Source organism: Nelumbo nucifera, chromosome 3, assembly GCF_055504915.1.
Source record: "Nelumbo nucifera cultivar China Antique chromosome 3, China Antique-T2T, whole genome shotgun sequence".
Lineage (NCBI taxonomy): Eukaryota > Viridiplantae > Streptophyta > Magnoliopsida > Proteales > Nelumbonaceae > Nelumbo > Nelumbo nucifera.
In genome coordinates this window covers 32,259,707-32,277,989 of record NC_142651.1, presented here as the reverse complement: position 1 = coordinate 32,277,989, position 18,283 = coordinate 32,259,707, and the positions used below count along the sequence as shown (strand labels likewise).

At 35.7% G+C, this 18,283-nt stretch overlaps 1 protein-coding gene across 2 annotated transcripts; it reads left to right on the top strand.

Annotated features, from left to right (window-relative positions):
- The first annotated feature begins 4,372 nt into the window (after positions 1 to 4,372).
- On the top strand, positions 4,373 to 15,736 carry LOC104591564 (Profilin family protein). Of its 2 annotated transcripts, XM_010250441.3 has the most exons (5): positions 4,377 to 4,589; positions 4,676 to 4,745; positions 9,275 to 9,384; positions 15,226 to 15,340; positions 15,477 to 15,736. In XM_010250441.3, the coding sequence occupies exons 1-5, from the start codon at positions 4,523 to 4,525 to the stop codon at positions 15,559 to 15,561; spliced, it is 447 nt and encodes a 148-aa protein (XP_010248743.1). In that variant the 5' UTR covers positions 4,377 to 4,522; the 3' UTR covers positions 15,562 to 15,736. The 2 variants fall into 2 exon arrangements, with proteins under 2 accessions (XP_010248753.2, XP_010248743.1); XM_010250451.3 differs by lacking the exon at positions 4,676 to 4,745 and having other exon boundaries at positions 4,373 to 4,675; positions 9,258 to 9,384.
- The last annotated feature ends 2,547 nt before the right edge of the window (positions 15,737 to 18,283 follow it).

Sequence of the window (18,283 nt, the reverse complement as noted above, 5' to 3'; positions counted from 1 at the left end):
TTCTCTAATCTTTAATATATTATCAGCACTACTAAAAAAAGTTAATTACCAAGGTGGTGTTTGAAACAAATTTGAATTTGAATGAGAGATGGAACTGAGTCAAGTTTCAGCTATATCTGTAATACCAAATTTAAACCTTAAGCCCAGCCTTTTTGGCCCAGAAACCTGGCCCAGCCCATGATACCCCTAATCTCCATGAGTTGAAGAACAGGAGCTCGAGAATCCTATAAAAGTCTGGATTAGTTCTAGTTTTAACTTTTGAATTTGCTAATAATTTTAATAGCATTAGAATAGCGAGGTACGAATTTCATGGTTTGAATCACTAGGTAAGTGGGTAATGCTATTACGCCAACATTATGTTTGGTTTGAAGGACAAGATAGGGAAAGGAAGGGAAAAGTACAGGGAAAAGCACAAAGTTTGTAAAGGTTTTCCTATCTTTCCCTTCCTTTCTCTTACTTTTTCCTTCAAACCAAACAGCAAGGGAAATTATTTATTCTCTAATTCAATTGAACCCAAAGAGTAATACAAAATAAAAAATAAAATAAAAATTACAGAAAATACAAAAAAATTGTAAAAAGGAGGTTTTAACTGTTCAGTCCACCCTTAGAAATCTTAGCTCCACTCTAGGGGTAGAATGAATCTTGACTGTGGATTGATGCCAAATCCACGGGCAGGATGTGGTTTATAGAGAGATTAGGAGGTGGCTGCAATTTCAGATTTCTGAGGGGGAGTACAGTCTATTTATCTCAAAAAATATTGGGTCTAATATTATATATTTCACCATATTGATAATTAATCAAAGTAGGGATTCCTTTTTAACAAATAAGTCCGCTTTGAGAAAGATAAAACCACGGCATAACCTCCACAAAGCTCAGATCAGTCTCTTGTTGTATATCTTTGACATATAGACTGTAGAGGAGGACCAATTGGAATTGGTACTCTATCACTACCCTCTATCTAGGGGGGTCATCCTAAACTTCAGAATTTAAATCTGCAGGCAGAACTTGGACCCCTATTGAAGGAAATAAATAGATTATTCTCTCGCTAAGGCTCTCCAAAGGTGTGAGACAGATCTAGTAATTTTCCTTGGAACTTTGTCATTATTACTTATAAGCAAGGTTTTTAAAATCGAACCGGACAACGAACAGGTCAGGGGTTTGGTTCCTAGGTCAAACGGTTCGACCTTTTTGAATCGAATGAATGGCTCATTCTAACAAAAATAAAAAAAAATTAAAAAATAAAAAGCGGTCAAAATTATTGAACGATTCAAACATTTGGGTTAACAATTTGTTGATCAAATCAATGTTTTTTTGACAAAAATCCGATTTTGGGAAAAACGGAACTGATCACCTGACTGGTGGTTCCTGGTTTTTCGGTCCAGTCCGGTTTTGAAAACCATGGTTATAAGATATTTCCCCCATAAGTCCTCAACATCTTCACCCATAAACAATTTTTCTCAGGAAAAGCTAATTTACGGATCAAAGCTTTATTAACAAGGTAATTCTTAAAGCCTAATCCACCTTAATTCTTTGGGGAATACAATTTATCCCAGTTAACTCACTTCGTATGATTATGGTTGAATCTTTTCCCGCCATCTCCTTCAGAGTTTTTTTTTTAGAAATTGCACCACACTCATGCAATAAACTAGTATAGATTGCAAAATAGATTGAATTAAGATTTATCTCCCAGCATAAGTGATGAAAGCATTACACTTATTAAGCTTACCTTTTAATTTTTGCAAAATGAGTTCCAATGATTTAGCCTTATACTTCCTCCATGGTAGAGCTACCCTAGATGTTTACAACCCTTACTCAATTGAGACATTTTCAATTGATTTCTGAGCATTTTAGCTTCCCTAAAGGGGAGTGTTTTGACAAAAACTAACTCCAAATTTTTTGAAAATTAATGGACAGTCCTAACAACTCTTTAAAGTTTAGAATATCTACAGTGTATTTTCCTATATATATTTGGGGCATTCCTATATATTTGAATTCCCATCAATGTATTTTCTTCTTTTGTTTTCATAATCACTATAGTAAATTGTTCCATGGCCAGAACAAAAGGAAAAAGAGATATAGGATTTTCTTGCCTGAGACCTCTTGAGGCTTCAAAATATCCTTTAGGAGTTCCATAATCAAAACAGGTAACTTTATAATTGATATTCATGACCAAATCAACTAACACCATTCTTCAAAGAAACCAAAAGATCCTAGGACCAAGATTAAATAATTCAGTTCTAAGAATTATAAGCTTTTGATATACCAAGTTTAATCACCATTAATCCTCCTCTAGATTTTTATTATTTTCATATAATAAATCATTTTTTGGGGTATCACAACATTATCATACAAAAAAAAAAAACGCTTGAAATGGTGAATACATTTAAAGGTTTCAATCGGTTGGCTAATAATTTTGTAACAATTTTATACAGTACATGAAACAAACTAATTGGCTGATAATGTTTAACTAAATGGGGTTTAGAATGTTTGGGGATTAAGGTAATTAAAGTATGATTCACTCGTCTTACAAATTTTGTTATTCATGAAGAATTCATAGACAAACTCATATATGTCTTTCCTCATTTGTTTTCGAAACATTTGATAGACAGTAGCAGGAATTCCATCTAATCCTAAGGCAATTTGAAGGAAAAGGTAGGGAAACCTATACAAAGTTTGTAAAGGTTTCCTTACCTTTCAATCATGGTTTTCAAACTGTTGTTGATCTGGATGGTTGGACCATTCACCCTACAAACCATTCAAGCAATTGGTTCCATTTCACCTTGGAAACTGGAATTTTTCCAAAAACTATTGAATTAGTCAGAGACCCACTGACCTGAGCGGTCGAACCATTGACCCGTTCAACTCGAGCTGTGGGGTTTGGCCATTTTGTTTTAATTATTATTATTATTATTATTTATTTTTTATTTACTTATTTCTTTTGAATTGCAATGGGCCATCCATTGGATCAGACAATTGAACCACTGACCAAAAAATTCGTGGCCAAAGTGGTTTTAATTCTGAGTCGATTTTTAAAACATTGGCTTCAAGGTTAAACATATTAACTATTCCCATGGTTTTCAAAACTGGATTGGACCAGACAGTCGGACCAATTCCATTTTATCCTAGAACCGTTATTTCGCCAAAAATCGTTAATTTGGTCAGTAAACCACTGATTCGAATGTTCAAACCGTTTGAACCATCCAATGATTTTAGCCGTTTTTTATTTTTTATCAGAATAAACCATCTATTCGGTTCAAATGATCGGACCGTTTGACCCTAGACCCTGACTGGTTCATTGTCCAATTCGATTTTAAAAACCTTGACTATTACTTTAAATGGTTCTATTCTAGTATTCTTTGGTTTTGGAATATAGCTTTAGAAGAGTCGATTTTGTTATTTCCTAATGATCTAATGATCAGATACCCAATATTTTTTGGTCTCTCATGATGAGACACCCATTCACCTTTTTTTCTTTTCATCTAGAAATATTATTACTTTTTCTCATAAATTAGTTGTTTGGTTGGTTTGGCCAATTGAATCGGTTAAACTGTAACCTAGGACTTTGGTTGGTTTGGTCATACCCCAATAACCATACTTGATAAAAAATCTGTGAAAACTGGTTGATTGGCTAGTTTAACCAAAAAACCAATGAACCAATCCTGATTTTGTGAAATCACTTGGGTTTTTAACGATTAAAATTTTAAAATGTATTTAGTAAGACTAAACCCATGACCTCTAATTTCTATAGATTACTTAATTACCATTAGTCCATTTCTTTACTTATATTAATTAATTACTTTTTATTGTATATATTACTTTATTATACACGTATTTTAAAAAAATGTAAAGTAAATAACTTTTTTATGCATGTAAATTATGAAACTTGAACCTTAATCATTTACTTTAAAAATTAAGGAAATTGCTATCTAACTACCATATTTAAATATATTATAAATTATTATATATATATATATATTAAAAAAAACGAACCGGTCAGGGGTCCGGTTTGAACGGTCTGACTGTTCGACCCGAATGGTCGGCCCATTTTGACAAAAAAATAAAAAAATTAAAAAACAAAAAAATAGTCAAAAATGTTTGAACGGTTAACCAGTCGATTCAGCGGTTTACTGACCAAAATCAACGATTTTGGGGGAAAAGCGGTTTTGGAGGAAAACGGAACCGGTCAGGTCCTTTTTCCGGTCCGGTCCGGTTTTTGAAAACAGTATATATATATATATATATATTTCGACCCTAATTAAGTAATTATTGAACCTTTGACACGTGAACTTCTCCCCTTATCCGGTTCTATGCCCTGTCCGGTTTTCTGAACACTGGTTTAAAGAGAAAAAACAGATGGGCCAAGACAATTTAATCGTAAGAAAAATGCGAACTGGTTTACAAAACGGTCTAACTTCATCGGAGCCAAAGCGAACCAGAAGAATAGCAGGTTGAGCTGACACAATCTCTGAACCTTATACCGTTGTACGTCCAAACACACACACATTGGCGCTGGTGAAGAGCCATGACGGATTGGGCTTTCGCACATAGAGTTTGGGAGAAATGGGCATCTAATAACGTGGGTTCATCTGGTGAGAAACTTCGAGCTTCAGAAATGCCCTGTTGCTATCTTTACGTGGACAAACAAGAGAGAGCTGAACAGCTTCAAAATTTGCAGGTGAACCACTGAAAGCAGCTTTGCTAATTAACTATGACCCAACTGGGCCTTCGCGCCTGCTGTCCGTCATGTAAGACAAACCAAAATTCTCTCCTTTTCTTCATTACAGATGCACATGTTTTTGTGATCTTAATTCCAATCACTCCATCTCTTAGGATGTCTTTTCGTGAAGTTGTAAATAAATAACGAAGAATTTTTAGAATGAATGATCTTTATATTGATTGTTCTTGGAATGGTTTTCCGGTTTGGACCAGGCTGCCTAAGAAAATGGCATTTCACTTGTGTGCCACTGGATTTTACTGAAGAATTTAGTTAAGCCCAATAGTTGTTTGTTAAATGTCCACAGTGAACTCTAGGCAAACATTTTAGTTGTTTTTCTTTTCACAGTTAATGTTTAACCAGGTTAGGACGTTGATTTCGGTACCCCATGAATTGTATTGTTCGAATTGAGCTTATCAGTGAATATAGCGAACACAGGGGGCAGCTAAAGCAGTGAGATGCAAGAGCATAGTAAGTGTGGCTTAATCTTGTATTGATTGCATTAATATCCCCTTAGGGGGTGAGCTCTGTCTACCCTCTGCTTCACCTGTTGCCCCCTACGCAAAATGGGGTATTAATCAAAGAATGCCATGTGTTCTTGAAGAAAATGGAAATGTATAAACAGTTTGATGTCCAAAATAAATTTTATTGTCCCATCATAATTTATAAAATATCCGACACTGATGCGAGGCTTCTCTATATGATTTCCTTAGTGAAATATCATTTTCCATTTCTTGTTTTTTGTTTTCTAGCTCCCAAGTCCCATCTACTTCAAATATACTTTTTTAGTTTCTTATTTTTTTTTATGTTTTCATTTTATTATTTGAAATACCTTGTTTTTCATGTCAGGAATAATTGCAACTTTCAGTCATCATCTTCATTTTATATAGAGAGAGCTTTGGTAGGTCTTTCATAAAATTCAGCAACCTATGAGATAGATTGTTAAATCCTACAACCAATATATGATTTTCTTCTTTTTTTTCCTGCTTAAAAACAGCAGGAAGCATTAGTGTGGAGTTGGGACACATGAAGAATAGAATCAAGAGATAGGCCACCACTTAAGCTCGCCTACACTAGATGTCGCATTATCAGATCCATCAACCATGTTGATCCTATCTCTACCAGAACATAATCTATAGGAATTAGGAAGTAAACTAGGTGGACATATTGGTCATAATCTACTGGGAAGAAAGGGAATTCTCATAACCAAGGAATAATAACTAAGGCATGACATGTGAGTGTATTACCTAATCTTTCAAAAGCAGTGGAAGGAACACTAGGGACCTCAAGCTAGATCTTCTGTTGCTGTCAAGCTGAATTAGAAGATTGTAAAGCTTCTCTAGAACTTCTGTTTTATCAGGTCCATTGGGATTTGATAACCCGCCTAAAGATGGCTTCGTATCTAAAGAGGTAGCAATATGAGCATTTCCTTTTCCTGGTCTTGAACCATTTTGGCCTTAAATTGGGATGCAATTTCCAACACTTATCTCTGGTGTTCTTAGGCTTCTTACAATAGTCACATACCTCTTTTTTTTTTCTTTTTAGTAGGACTAGTCCTTCCACACTTCCCTACTTACATCTAGTAGGATTAGTTCTCTCTCTCTCTCTCTCTTTCTCCTATTACAAGAAAGAAGCCATTCTCTAAATTTTGCTTGATGTCTGTAAATGGGTTGGGCTAGGACTTAGGTTTCAAAAGAGGCCTTAGCAAAGGGTGGGTATGTGCCACTGTGATTAAACTAGTTCCAAAGCTCAGACTAGTCTAACTGGATCAATACCTGTGATATTGGTCCTTTGTATCCTTTGTCAAGCAAGTGGTGAATCTACATCCCATTTATTAATTTCATGTTCTTTTGTAAAATGCATTTGGGTGTGGTTTTTTTCTCTCTTTGGTTGTTGGTGGGATCCTCCCTTGAAGTAGCATGCCTTTTCAGCCCTAGATTCCTTAGACAGCCCAAAAAGAGAGAGAATCATGTGGAGAGCCTCTAGATCTGTGATCTTGTGGTCTTATCTATTTGGGAGAGGGGGGATATCGGAGATATTCTATGTGTCCATGAAAACACATTTGCAATTAAAGGAAGATCAATGTTGCCCAAAATTTGACCATGAACTGGCTCATCTTCTGAACAACAAGGATAGAGAGAAAGTATGCAACATCAAACTGCTCTTTCTGCTGTTAATAAATCCTCACATATGGATTTAGTGGATGGTAAATATTGAGTAAAATACTTACTGGCATAATAGTCTTCTATGCTCTTATCACTCTATAGGAGCTAAAATTACTCCTGGAACAATTGATATACTCAAGTAATGTTGTCCTTGCCTGAATACAATCTCTGTGCATGTTCCTCGATTTCTTCAGCAATGTCTAGGAACATAAATTGGCACTACTCTTCGTCTCCATGCTACTCCAAATCCGTGTCATGATTTGTTCATTTTCTTGCACTCACTCATCATATACAAGAGTGCCAACCAGTTACTTCTCATCCTTCAAGTACTTGAGCTTCCTTTAGCTGTAAGAAAGACCTCCACAGACTTTGCCAACTAAATGTAATTCTCCCCATTCAATTTAATGGAAGCCATCTGTACTGAAAAGTAGTCAAGAGGGACAATTATTCCCAATTTAATCTCATTAGTACCATTCCCAAATGCTACCATGATATTTCTTGATCACACAAACCACAAGGACTCTACTAAAAACAGTTTCCAGCCACTTTGATAGAGAGAATATGCCACAACTGAAACAAAACCCTCATTTCATCTTTACTTCCTTCACAGCATAAACAGTCCAGCTTTCACCCATTTTAGTTGTACCATGACAGGAAAACCATCAATTAGAGCACTTTATTGGAGCAACTCACTACAATCACTTCTCCTATAATCCACCAACACATAACAGAACTTGCCATGCTAACATTTCTCTTTGAACTTTCAAGTAGAGGATCTAAATCACCACCCCACACAACTTCGCCATCCCCTATGGTTACAACAATAACAAGAGATAATGTGTCTCTCTTCTGGGCTGTGATCAAGAAGAAAACAGACCATTCACCGAGAGCATATGAGAAAGAAAGAAGAGAACACTCCGATCACCTATTGGCCCGATCACAGCCTTTAAAACTAAAGTAGAACTGGTCCTGGCCTTCAAAGCTCTACTAGAATTGGTAGCAGCTCACAAAAAAAAAAAAAAAAAAAAGCTCCGAGTCTGATACCATGTCAATGGTATCCCCTATGAGTTATGAGAGTGGAAAAAGAAAGACTCGAGAAAAATTAGAGAGAATAAAATGATCTTCCCCCTGGTTGTCACTTATTTGTATGGGTTACAAAGGAAATGACTATTCGGCTCTTAATGAAGTGAGACAGAACTTAAGGCTCATTTTGGGAAGAGTGCAGATACAAATATGTTCAGTGCAAAACCTTGTATACATTATTTCTGAACCTTGTATTTGCAATGTATATATTTGTACTTGCACTCTTCCCAAACTGAGCCTAAGTGATTCTTAAAACATAATAACAACTGAAGAGAACAAAATACCCCTGGTCTCACACATCTTAATACAACTCATTTAATATGATAAGACATTGAAAAAGGGTATAAGACCCAAGATAGATTCTTCTCTCTTTTTATCCTTTTATCTTCTACTTCAATTATCAAATAACCTTATTCTCTTTAGCATGATAGAACAAAGCACATAGAGGGGTATGGACATTTTATTTGTAGAGAAGTTGCTTCCAAGGAAATTTATCTACCCTATGCGAAGACTAGAGATCAACTAGCAAATTTGTTTATTAATGCTATTGATAATACACAATTAACATGTGTACCTGAGAATCTGGGTATGATAGATTTCTATCAACTAGCTTCAGGGGGAGTATTGTGGTTAGGTGATTTACTCGTATGTATCAACTCTCTCTGTCTCTCTTCCAATGTTTAAAGTATAGATACTCTCTCTTTTATTACTTTTTCAATTTGATATTTCAAAGATAGGTATGTTAGAATGGACATTAACATTTGAAATTATTAAAATGCCCTTACTCCTAGTATTTAACTATTTATTGTTCTCATGACCTTTGATACCAATACGTAGAATACAATGTGATGTGTATTGACACTTTGAACCTTGCTTTCTCTTTTGTTAAACCTAGACCTCTTACAAGTTACAACTATTATAAAGAGATACATGTTGCTTCCTGATTACTCTTCAACCAGCTTGTGACTACCTTGGAATGTAAGGTTCTTTAGCATGCCTGGCATGCAAGTTATTTAAGACATGACAACTATGAATTCTAGCAAGTTGAAAGACACTCAACGGGGTTGAAACTTTGCCTTCTGTATTTTCCTGTACCCTAAAAGTTGCCATTTTACTTTTAAATTTCACAATAGTTTTTCTTTAGCTCAGTGATTATCAATATGGCATTTTTCCTTTGTATGACTAGCCAATATACTATGGGATTAAATCCCTCATAAGTAGAAAAGAATAAAGCTTATATATAAATGTCTTACTAGTTTCTGGATGCATCTTTCAAGAAACATAAAAAAATATAGATCATTTATGCTGGCAGAGCAGAGCAACATGGGATAAAAGCCAAGCCTGTTGAGCTGGGCCCATTTATTGACTTCATCAAACGGAACAATCTACAAGGGGAATGCTTCTTCATAGGTCAAAATCAATGTGAGTCCTGCTGAATTGGTTTTTTGTTCTCATGACATAGGTGCTTGTTATTTTCGTACTTAATTAGAACATTGTATTCTATATGATAATTCCCCTTCCATCAGCTCTTAAGTCTGACTAGTGGTGTTTGCAAAATTTTGAACTACTAAACTTTGATGGTTTAAAAATTAATGTATTCAAATTCTTAAGAATAACTCTGTAATCTTTGGAGCTGTACTCGAAGTGGCAAAGAAGAGAAGGAAGCCTCTGAACTGCTGTGAATGTCGAACTGAATAGCTCAGTTGACAGTACTATTATTTATATTATGATGTAGTACAATGATACAGGAAGTTACTGGAATGCCCCTGATTAGTGATGGGACACCCAAACAACTTAAAACATTAAACAGGATTAGGCCCATTAACTTAGGCCCAGTACAAAACTACTTAAACTTAAGTATAGGCTAATAAGAACTCTTATCAGCCGAATACTCATACATACAAAGACTTCATTCCAACAAACTCCATATTTCAATACATGTCCTTGCATGTGCTTCCGAAAAGAAAAGAAAAGATGAATAAAGCTAGTGAATTATATATAGATAGATAATTTCAAGAAAAGGAACATGGCTCTTCTGGGGAAGTGGTTGTGGAGGTTCTCTTTGGAAAGGGATAAATTGTGGACTAAGATTGTGGCTAGCATTCATGGGCTGGAAGACAATGGCTGGGATCCTGGAATCTTGGCAAGGGCTTCAGCTGCTTCTCCTTGGAAATCCATCCACAATTTGCTTCCAGTTTTCTCCCCTTGGATCAGGTATGGTCTAAACTCTGGTAACCGAATAATTTTCTGGGAACATCTTTGGGTCGGGGATTCTCCTCTGAAAGACAAGTTTCCTTCCTTGTATGCTCTTTCAGACTTGAAAAATGAACCAATTTCTTCTTTCTTAGTCCCTTCAGCTTCCACTTCGGGCTTTGGTTGGAACCTTGGCCTGCGTAGGGCAATTAGGGATACGGACTTGGATAGTCTGGTAGCTCTGCTAGCCTCCCTTGAGGGTGTCTTCCTAAACCCTGCTAAGGAAGACATGGACCCTTTCTAGCTCTGGTACCTTTTCTTGTGCTTCTTTCTTTGAAACTTTAACTCAACCTCCTACCCCCCTGGGGTTGTCCTTTCCAGTTAAGGAAATTTGGAGCAGACCTATTCCTCCTCGGGTGGGGTTTTTTTGTTGGGAAATTTTCCTGGAAAGTATCAACACTTTAGACTTACTCCAAAGAAAGAGACCCAACTATTGTCTACTTCTTAATAGATGTGCTCTTTGTAAAGCTGATGCGGAATCTAGCTACCACCTCATGGTCTCTTGTAAGGTTGCTAAATCTGTTTGGGAGTTGGTTTTCTCCCGTTTTGGGTGTTCTTGGTATCCTCCGGAGACTGTCCAAGGTTTATTTTCCCCATCTTTTTTCAGTTGGCCTAAAAAGCGAGGTAAGACTATGTGGAGGTGTATTAGGGCAGCGGTTTGCTGGTCTTTGTGGGAAGAAAGAAACTCACGCATATTTTCTGACAAAGAAAAAACTTTGGAAGATTTGTTAGATCGAATCCTTATAAGAGCGGTCCACTGGCTAAAATCTTTGGAGTTGTTTTCAGATTGTCCTATGGATGACTTGCTAAGAAACTGGAAAGAGATTGCTTTTACTGCAAGATGCAAGAGGACTCTTTGTCCGTTCTGGTCCCCTCCCCCCTCGGGCTTTTTAAAGCTGAATTTTGATGGCAGTAGTGTAAGGAATCCAGGGCCCTCTGGGATTGGAGGAGTCTTCAGGAATGAGGAAGGGATTGTTACTGCTTTATTCTCTGGCCCTATTGGAGAAGGTGACTCTCTTAGGGCTGAGATCCTTGCAGCGCTTGAAGGAATTCGAAGAGCAAAAGATCTAAATAATAGCCGTTTGATTATGGAAGGTGACTCGAAGGTGGTGGTTAATTGGTTGAAGACAGAGGACAGTGGTTTGTGGAACTTTAGCAATGATATAAAACAGTTCTTATGGCTGGGTAGGGACATAGAGATTCAATACAGCTGGGTGAAGAGGAGTGCCAACTCATTTGCGGATGGGTTGGCCAAGCAAGGAGTGAATAGGGAGGCTGTTTTCTGGGCTAGTTTTTAATTTTCTTTGCTTTCCTTGAGTTTTCTGATTTTTGGGGAGCTAAGTTATTTTATCTCCCTTTGTATTCCTTTCCCTCTATTCTCTTAATTTAATGAAATTGTTGTTATTGATAAAAAAAAATTATATATAGATAGATAGATAGATTATATTGGGAAGTAGTAACTAGATCTTAAGGGATTATCCAGACCTCAATGAAAGCTTAAAGAATCCTGAGGAATGGAATCATAGAAACATTCCAATTTAAAAAGAAGTCTAATATTGCTCAAGTAAATACTTCTTTCCAGGGGTTAACCTACTGAAACAGGATAAATGAGGAAGTTATAAGCTTGGTAACTATGCTTAAGGGAGAAGGATCAAATTCATTATCAAGGCATATATGCTAGTCCATGCACACACCTTGGGGTTATCTAGGTGTGGATTTTGACAAAGAAAACTTCAATGTCTAGGCTAATTCCCTAGTTGAAGACTGCAACCAGAAAGTATCTTAAAAAGTATCAAATTTAGAACGAATTTTATACCAACTCACAGTTCAGAGTTTAGGCACATAGACTTACATTTGTGAAAACAGAGATGCATACAAACACTCATCTTTATGAAATAATGCTGATACTTGCCTTGGTTTCACATCCAGACCACCATGCAAAAAATTTAGTACATTTATTTTCTTCTCTCCTCTTTTTTTTTTCTTATCAATAACTTCAGATTTCATTAAAAATAATTACAAAGGAGAGGTAAAATCTCTTAACTCTCTCCAAATACTATGAATATAGTTACAATTGAGCCCAAAGCAACTGATTTCTTCCCACCCCTTGTTTTGCCAAACCATTAGCAGTTCTTTTAACCCAATTAACTCTCATATCCATTCCTTGTGTCAACCATTTAAATTTCTTCCTGTAGTTCCACAATCCAGTTACTTCCTTTTGTAACCAACCCACCATCAGCTTTGAATCTCCTTCTAATACCTCCAGAATGAAAAGAAGTGGAACCCTATTCTTATCTAATATCTCCAGAATCAAGAGAGAGGGTAAAGGAAGGAGAAATAAACTTTCTGTAAGTCTGCAAGATTGCAACTGGATTAATTTCTGATTTTGGATTTCTTCTTTCATATTGTCCTTCACTTGTAGCTCCAGAACTCTAGCCAAACCCTGAATTAGTAGTAATCTTTACCATATAAATCAAGTGTATCAGGGGTAATCTTAATGTCTTAAAAGCATAAGGGATTCCTAGATATGCAAGGTGAGGTGTGCACCAGAACAAAGTGAGACACCAAGTCATAAATTCTACTTGAAAAAAAAAATCAAAAGAAAACTTCATACTTAGAATATACAATTATAAATTCTAGAAGGGTAAGTTATTTCAAAAAAAAAAAAAAGAAAAAAAGGTAGCTCAATGATTAGAGTATTAGCATGAAGATTGTAGCTTTGCACATTCAAGTCATTCACTAAACCAAATTTTATTTTTTCAAATGAACTATTTTTTAATTGCAATTACAATGAGTTGATTTATAGACAACTTATAAACTCGGATGTCCCTTTACAGATTCCAATTTGAACTAGGAAACCAACCTAAAACAACTTCTAATTGCTTTAAAACTAAGGCAAATCCATAGTAATCCAAAGGGACACTCCAATGAGAACTCTAATTCCTAAAAGAACTCTAATAACTCATTACTAGTCCTACTAAAATGATTTAATGTAAAGTCACAAGTTTACTATGAATAGAAATTACGTGAGTAGTAATTTCAAAATAACATAAACTTAAAACCCTATTCTTAAGACACCTATAACTAGAAAATATAAATTAAAAAAATCAAGCAGTATCAATATTTTTCTATCACCTAAAAAATTTGAAATTGGTGTAGGAATTGAAAAACTGATTTAACTCTCCATGGATTCTATCCTTGTTTCCATATTTACATCACTGTAGGTAGTCTAAACCACAAACCTAATATGAAAGTCACAATCATAAAGTTGGATAGCATGAGTTGCCTTCAATAGTCCCATTCTGCTAAGTATGCAGGTAAAAGATAGAAAGTGGAGTATGTAAATGGCTAAATATCAGAACCAATGCTGTTGCGTGTTGATACAAAATATTATCAGGAGTTCAGGACAATGATAGCACCTTCTTACTTACACAGATTTTGCTTGATCTGTTGAGTATTTCTCCATGAATTTCTTTAGACATTCACTAATTCTCACCAATCCTTTCATAGGTTAAATATTGAGTACACATTTCTTCTTCTTTTTTTTTTGGAGACTATTAGATCCAATTGTGTGTTTCTCTCCTCCCATGAAAGAATGCTGGTGGTTGAGGTAATGGCAAATAAACTAAAGATGTACAATTTGACTGAGGACATGGCAGTTGATAGAGTGCAATTGCTGAACCCAAATAGTTGGGATAACGATTTTTTGATTGAGTTGAGAAATTTCTTTTTTTCATGAGGAACATAAAGTTTCTTTTTTCTTTTAACCGTGTTAGGGAAAAAATAATTTGATACCATCTTTCCTGTTAGAATATATTCTTTAGGTCCAATAGATGACTATGTAAGAGAGGTACTAGAGTGGATAGATGATGGAGTTATTTGAATGAAAATCATTAGTCTTTTTCTTTTTTAATATTTAAAGTTGTCATTGCTTTGATGATGCAATCTACAACTTTGGATCCTTTCTAGCTTTCTTGACCTATTGATTATGTTGTTATGTGGGTACTAGTGTTGGTTTACCTGAGAAATAAAGGGTATTGATTTACTTGAACTGCACCGCATGGTCTGCACCTTTGACACTTTCCTATTATTATTTCATTACATGGTAGTTCATGAATGACAACCATCTTTAGAACATCCTGTCAAGACTGTCAATCCAAACTAGCATTTAAACAAATCACTTTTCAGCTCAAGTAGAGCATGCAGAACTTTTGGCTTGCAACTATTTTATCTTTGCTTTTGAATGATATTATTTAATAATTTATGAAAATGTATGTGATTTGTTACCCTTAGATGTTTTCATTGATTTTTTTTTTTAATTCTTCATAATATCGTTAAATGTATTAAGTTACTAGTCAATTATTTGAGTCATTGAGTGCACCAGAACTTTTTGAGCTTCAAAACACTGCATTATACCACTAAACCATTAGAATAGTACAGGATGGGAAACAATTGACAGAAAAGGTCCTTATACATAATATCTTCCAGGACAGTAATGCTTCATTTCCAAAATCTGATATGACTATGATCATTCTTCCAGGAAGTGGGCTCCACTACTTTGGCAATGTACCCCTCCCATCCATCAAATTACTTGACTCCTAACCCCCACTAGTGTACAAGCGACTCACTAGTTAATCCATCCAGACTATCAAATTGATTAGCCAAACCATTGACATGGATTTTGTCAACACAAAAGTTGACTTAAAAATCTGCAATACTGCTACAAAATATTATAGTTACACATGATTCTTGGGGCAGATATTTATATACAAAATATTGACCATAAACTTTGCCCATACAAAAGTTTCTGTAATTTGTTTTTTTGATTCTTTGGGTTGTGCTATGCCCCGCCTTGTGTAGCACTCTTCAGATTTACCAAAAAAAAGACTGGGAAGGTTGTAATATGACATGTTATTTGAAGTTTAGTCCCTGTTGTATGTGACAATCATTTTCTGGCTTTTGGAAACTAGACCACTTTTTTAACTTTGGCATGTGCAATCTTGACATCAGATATGATCACATCAATTCATGAGAACTGGTTCTGTGCAAGGTGCGTGAATACCCAAAAACCTGCTGGTGAAGGCGTTATAGTCATGCAGACGACAGCATTTCTGTTAGTTGCATTGTAAGTGCTGCAAGAATATCTTGCTTCTGATATTATTCTTTGGAATTGGATTAAGATGATAATATGGCATACAAAGCATTAGTAAACAACCATCAATTTTCATTTTGCATGATTTTTATTATTGATAAAACTACAGGTATGATGGCTCAATTGGTTCTGCATCCCGTGCCATGGTGGTGATTGATCAATTTGCATGGCAGTTGGGTCGTAAAAATCTCTAGTCTAGCATTCCATGGTGCTGCAACATTCAATTCTAACTTGTAATTTTAATGAACCACACACTGATTAGAAAATCTACCTATAAGCAGGGTCCTTAATTTTTTTTTGTATTGTTTGTCTTTTAATATCGTGTGTAGGTATCAAGTGCAGAAATGAAATAAAGACTTTTTACCTATCCATGTAGGTATCAAGTGCATCTGTGCTGGACATAGCTTGTGGCCATAATTGCCATTAGCAGGAATTTCCAATTTACACATACTGTGCATGCTAATCCCTTTTTTTGGTAGAACAGCTGATTTGTTACAACTCAAAACCATGACATGCAAGCATATGAGCTACACTTTACAGTCTCTAGAAATGAAATTGAAGGAAACATCAAGGTTTAAAAGGTTCCTGGCATCATGAATAAGAAAAACCACTTCTTTAGGCGGATTTTAAACTTTTGATTCTTCATGCACAAGATGAGATTTAGGCAATCACTTTCCACCTCTATCTTCTTGCACCCTAACTTGGAGGTAAGCTTAACACATTCAATAAGAGCAAAGCAACCTCTTAAAACAGCACCAGACGAACCAACACTTCCATCTTTGAAAGTTGAAACCTCCATTAAAATTTTACTTTAAAAACTAGGATTAGGAGGCTTCCATTGAGAATGGGCAAGCTATTCCTATTCAAATTCATGGGACAATCCAGTGTATTTTCCAGCCTAGATGTTCAAGCTTTTCCTTGAATCTATTTTTTAGATTCTCAGAACCCTTTATCGGCAAAAATGTAATGTTTTTGCTGATGTAGCAGTTGCTTTTGTTTTTGAAAACACCACCTTAGTTTCTAAATCTGATCACATCTTAAGCCAAAAGACCTAACAAACCATATGACTCTTTACCTTTTTCACCTTTTCACAAGTAACCAAACCATAATCTTAATCTGATGCACTATTTTATCAAGTAACAAACCATAGCATTATTATAATCTCCCTGTAAACATTTTGATTTTGGGCTCTATGTTGGAGTGCCGATTTTTCTTCCGGAGATAAGAGGGAACAGACTCAACACTGGATAAACAATAAGGATTGATGACTTTAGTTAAAGCTAGGGGTGAGCAGAAAAAACTGAAAAACCGAACCAACCAAAAAAACCAACTGAAACCGAACCGAAAAATCGGTTAATCTAACCGGTCGATTTGGTTTTAGTTTGGTTTTGGTTAACCATTTAAAAAAAACAGCGGTTAACCGAACTGACCGATATATACAATAATATATATTTATATAAATAATTTAATATTATATTATATTTTTTAGTTCTTTTGAAAATCGAATAAAAGATTTCGGTTTATTCGGAGCCTAGTCGCCTATCAATTTATTTTTTTTGAAAAGCAGCATTCTGAGACTTTCAGCGGTTCAAATTTCAAATTTCAATTTTTTTTTTTTGAAATTTAAACCTTTCAATTGAAAGTTCGGTAGTCTGCCTTTGCTAGAGTGCCAAACTGCCGCTTCTCTTTTGTCTTTTCCCCAGACTGCCAAAGTGCCAATTTTCTCTTTTGTCTCTCTCATTCTCTCAATTATCCCAGTTTTCTCTTTTATCTTCTTCGACTCATTTATCTCAGTTTTCTTCTCTCAGTTCTCTTCGTATTCCTCACTCTAGAGTCCAAATAGTCGTCTAGGTTGTGCCAACCACCAGCACGACAACACCAAGCAGCAATGCCAGTCGTCGCCTCGCCGGCAAGCAAGCACCAACGCCGTTCTCTCTCACTCTCTCAGTTCTCTCTTCTCTCTCTCACCTCTCCTCTCTGTGTCTCCACTAGGTGCCAGCCACACCACCTCTCAGGCTCTCATTCAGGCGACACTCGACGGCAACCACCGGCACCAACTAGTCCGGCACTGACAGCAACCAACGGCACCAGCAATCCGGCATCAGCAACCACTGACAATTCTAGTTTTTTTTTTTAAGTGCATAAAAAAACCAAAAAACCAAACTGCGGTTAACTAGTGAACTGGTTAACCAATTGCATCAATTTGGTTTCGGTTTGGATATTTAAAAAACCGATCAAATCGATTTGATTTGAAAAAATACCCCACGGTTTGGTTAACCGAACCATAAGCACCCCTAGTTAAAGCAACATAGTTTGTAGATTTAACCGAAAAGCAACCCTTGGGGTCAGGGTCCCAAATGACAAGTTAAACTGTTCTCCCAAGTCTGAACCAATTCTCGTTTGGGTCCTCTGATTTACAATACGACCTTATACAACTTTATGCTCCCACAAAATTGTAGATTTGTAGTTCAATAATGTCTATCAAAACACCAAAGTGAATTAGGGATCATGCAATAAGTTTTTTTTTTTATTATTGAAACTTAATATCTTTGTAGTCATAGTTTATTATTCTATATTTTTTCTTTCTTTATTTAGTATGAAACTTACAACCATTATGATAAATCACTTCAATTATGTTGCAACGTCATGTGAATCAAGGCCAACAGTCTCAAGTCTTTTAAGGCATAGTATCCTTTATTTGAGGTGACTGCTCAATATGGAAATATTAATAGGTTGAATGCTTAATGCCATACATATTAATAGGTTGAATGCTTAATGCCATACCCCTGTATTTTCGATATTTTGAACCTCGATAAAGTAGTGCATCATCAACGAGAAAGGAAAGATCAAATACAGAGAATACCATACTGCTAGATTGACATGATCTGGTAAGAAAGATCTCCCAGAAATCAATTA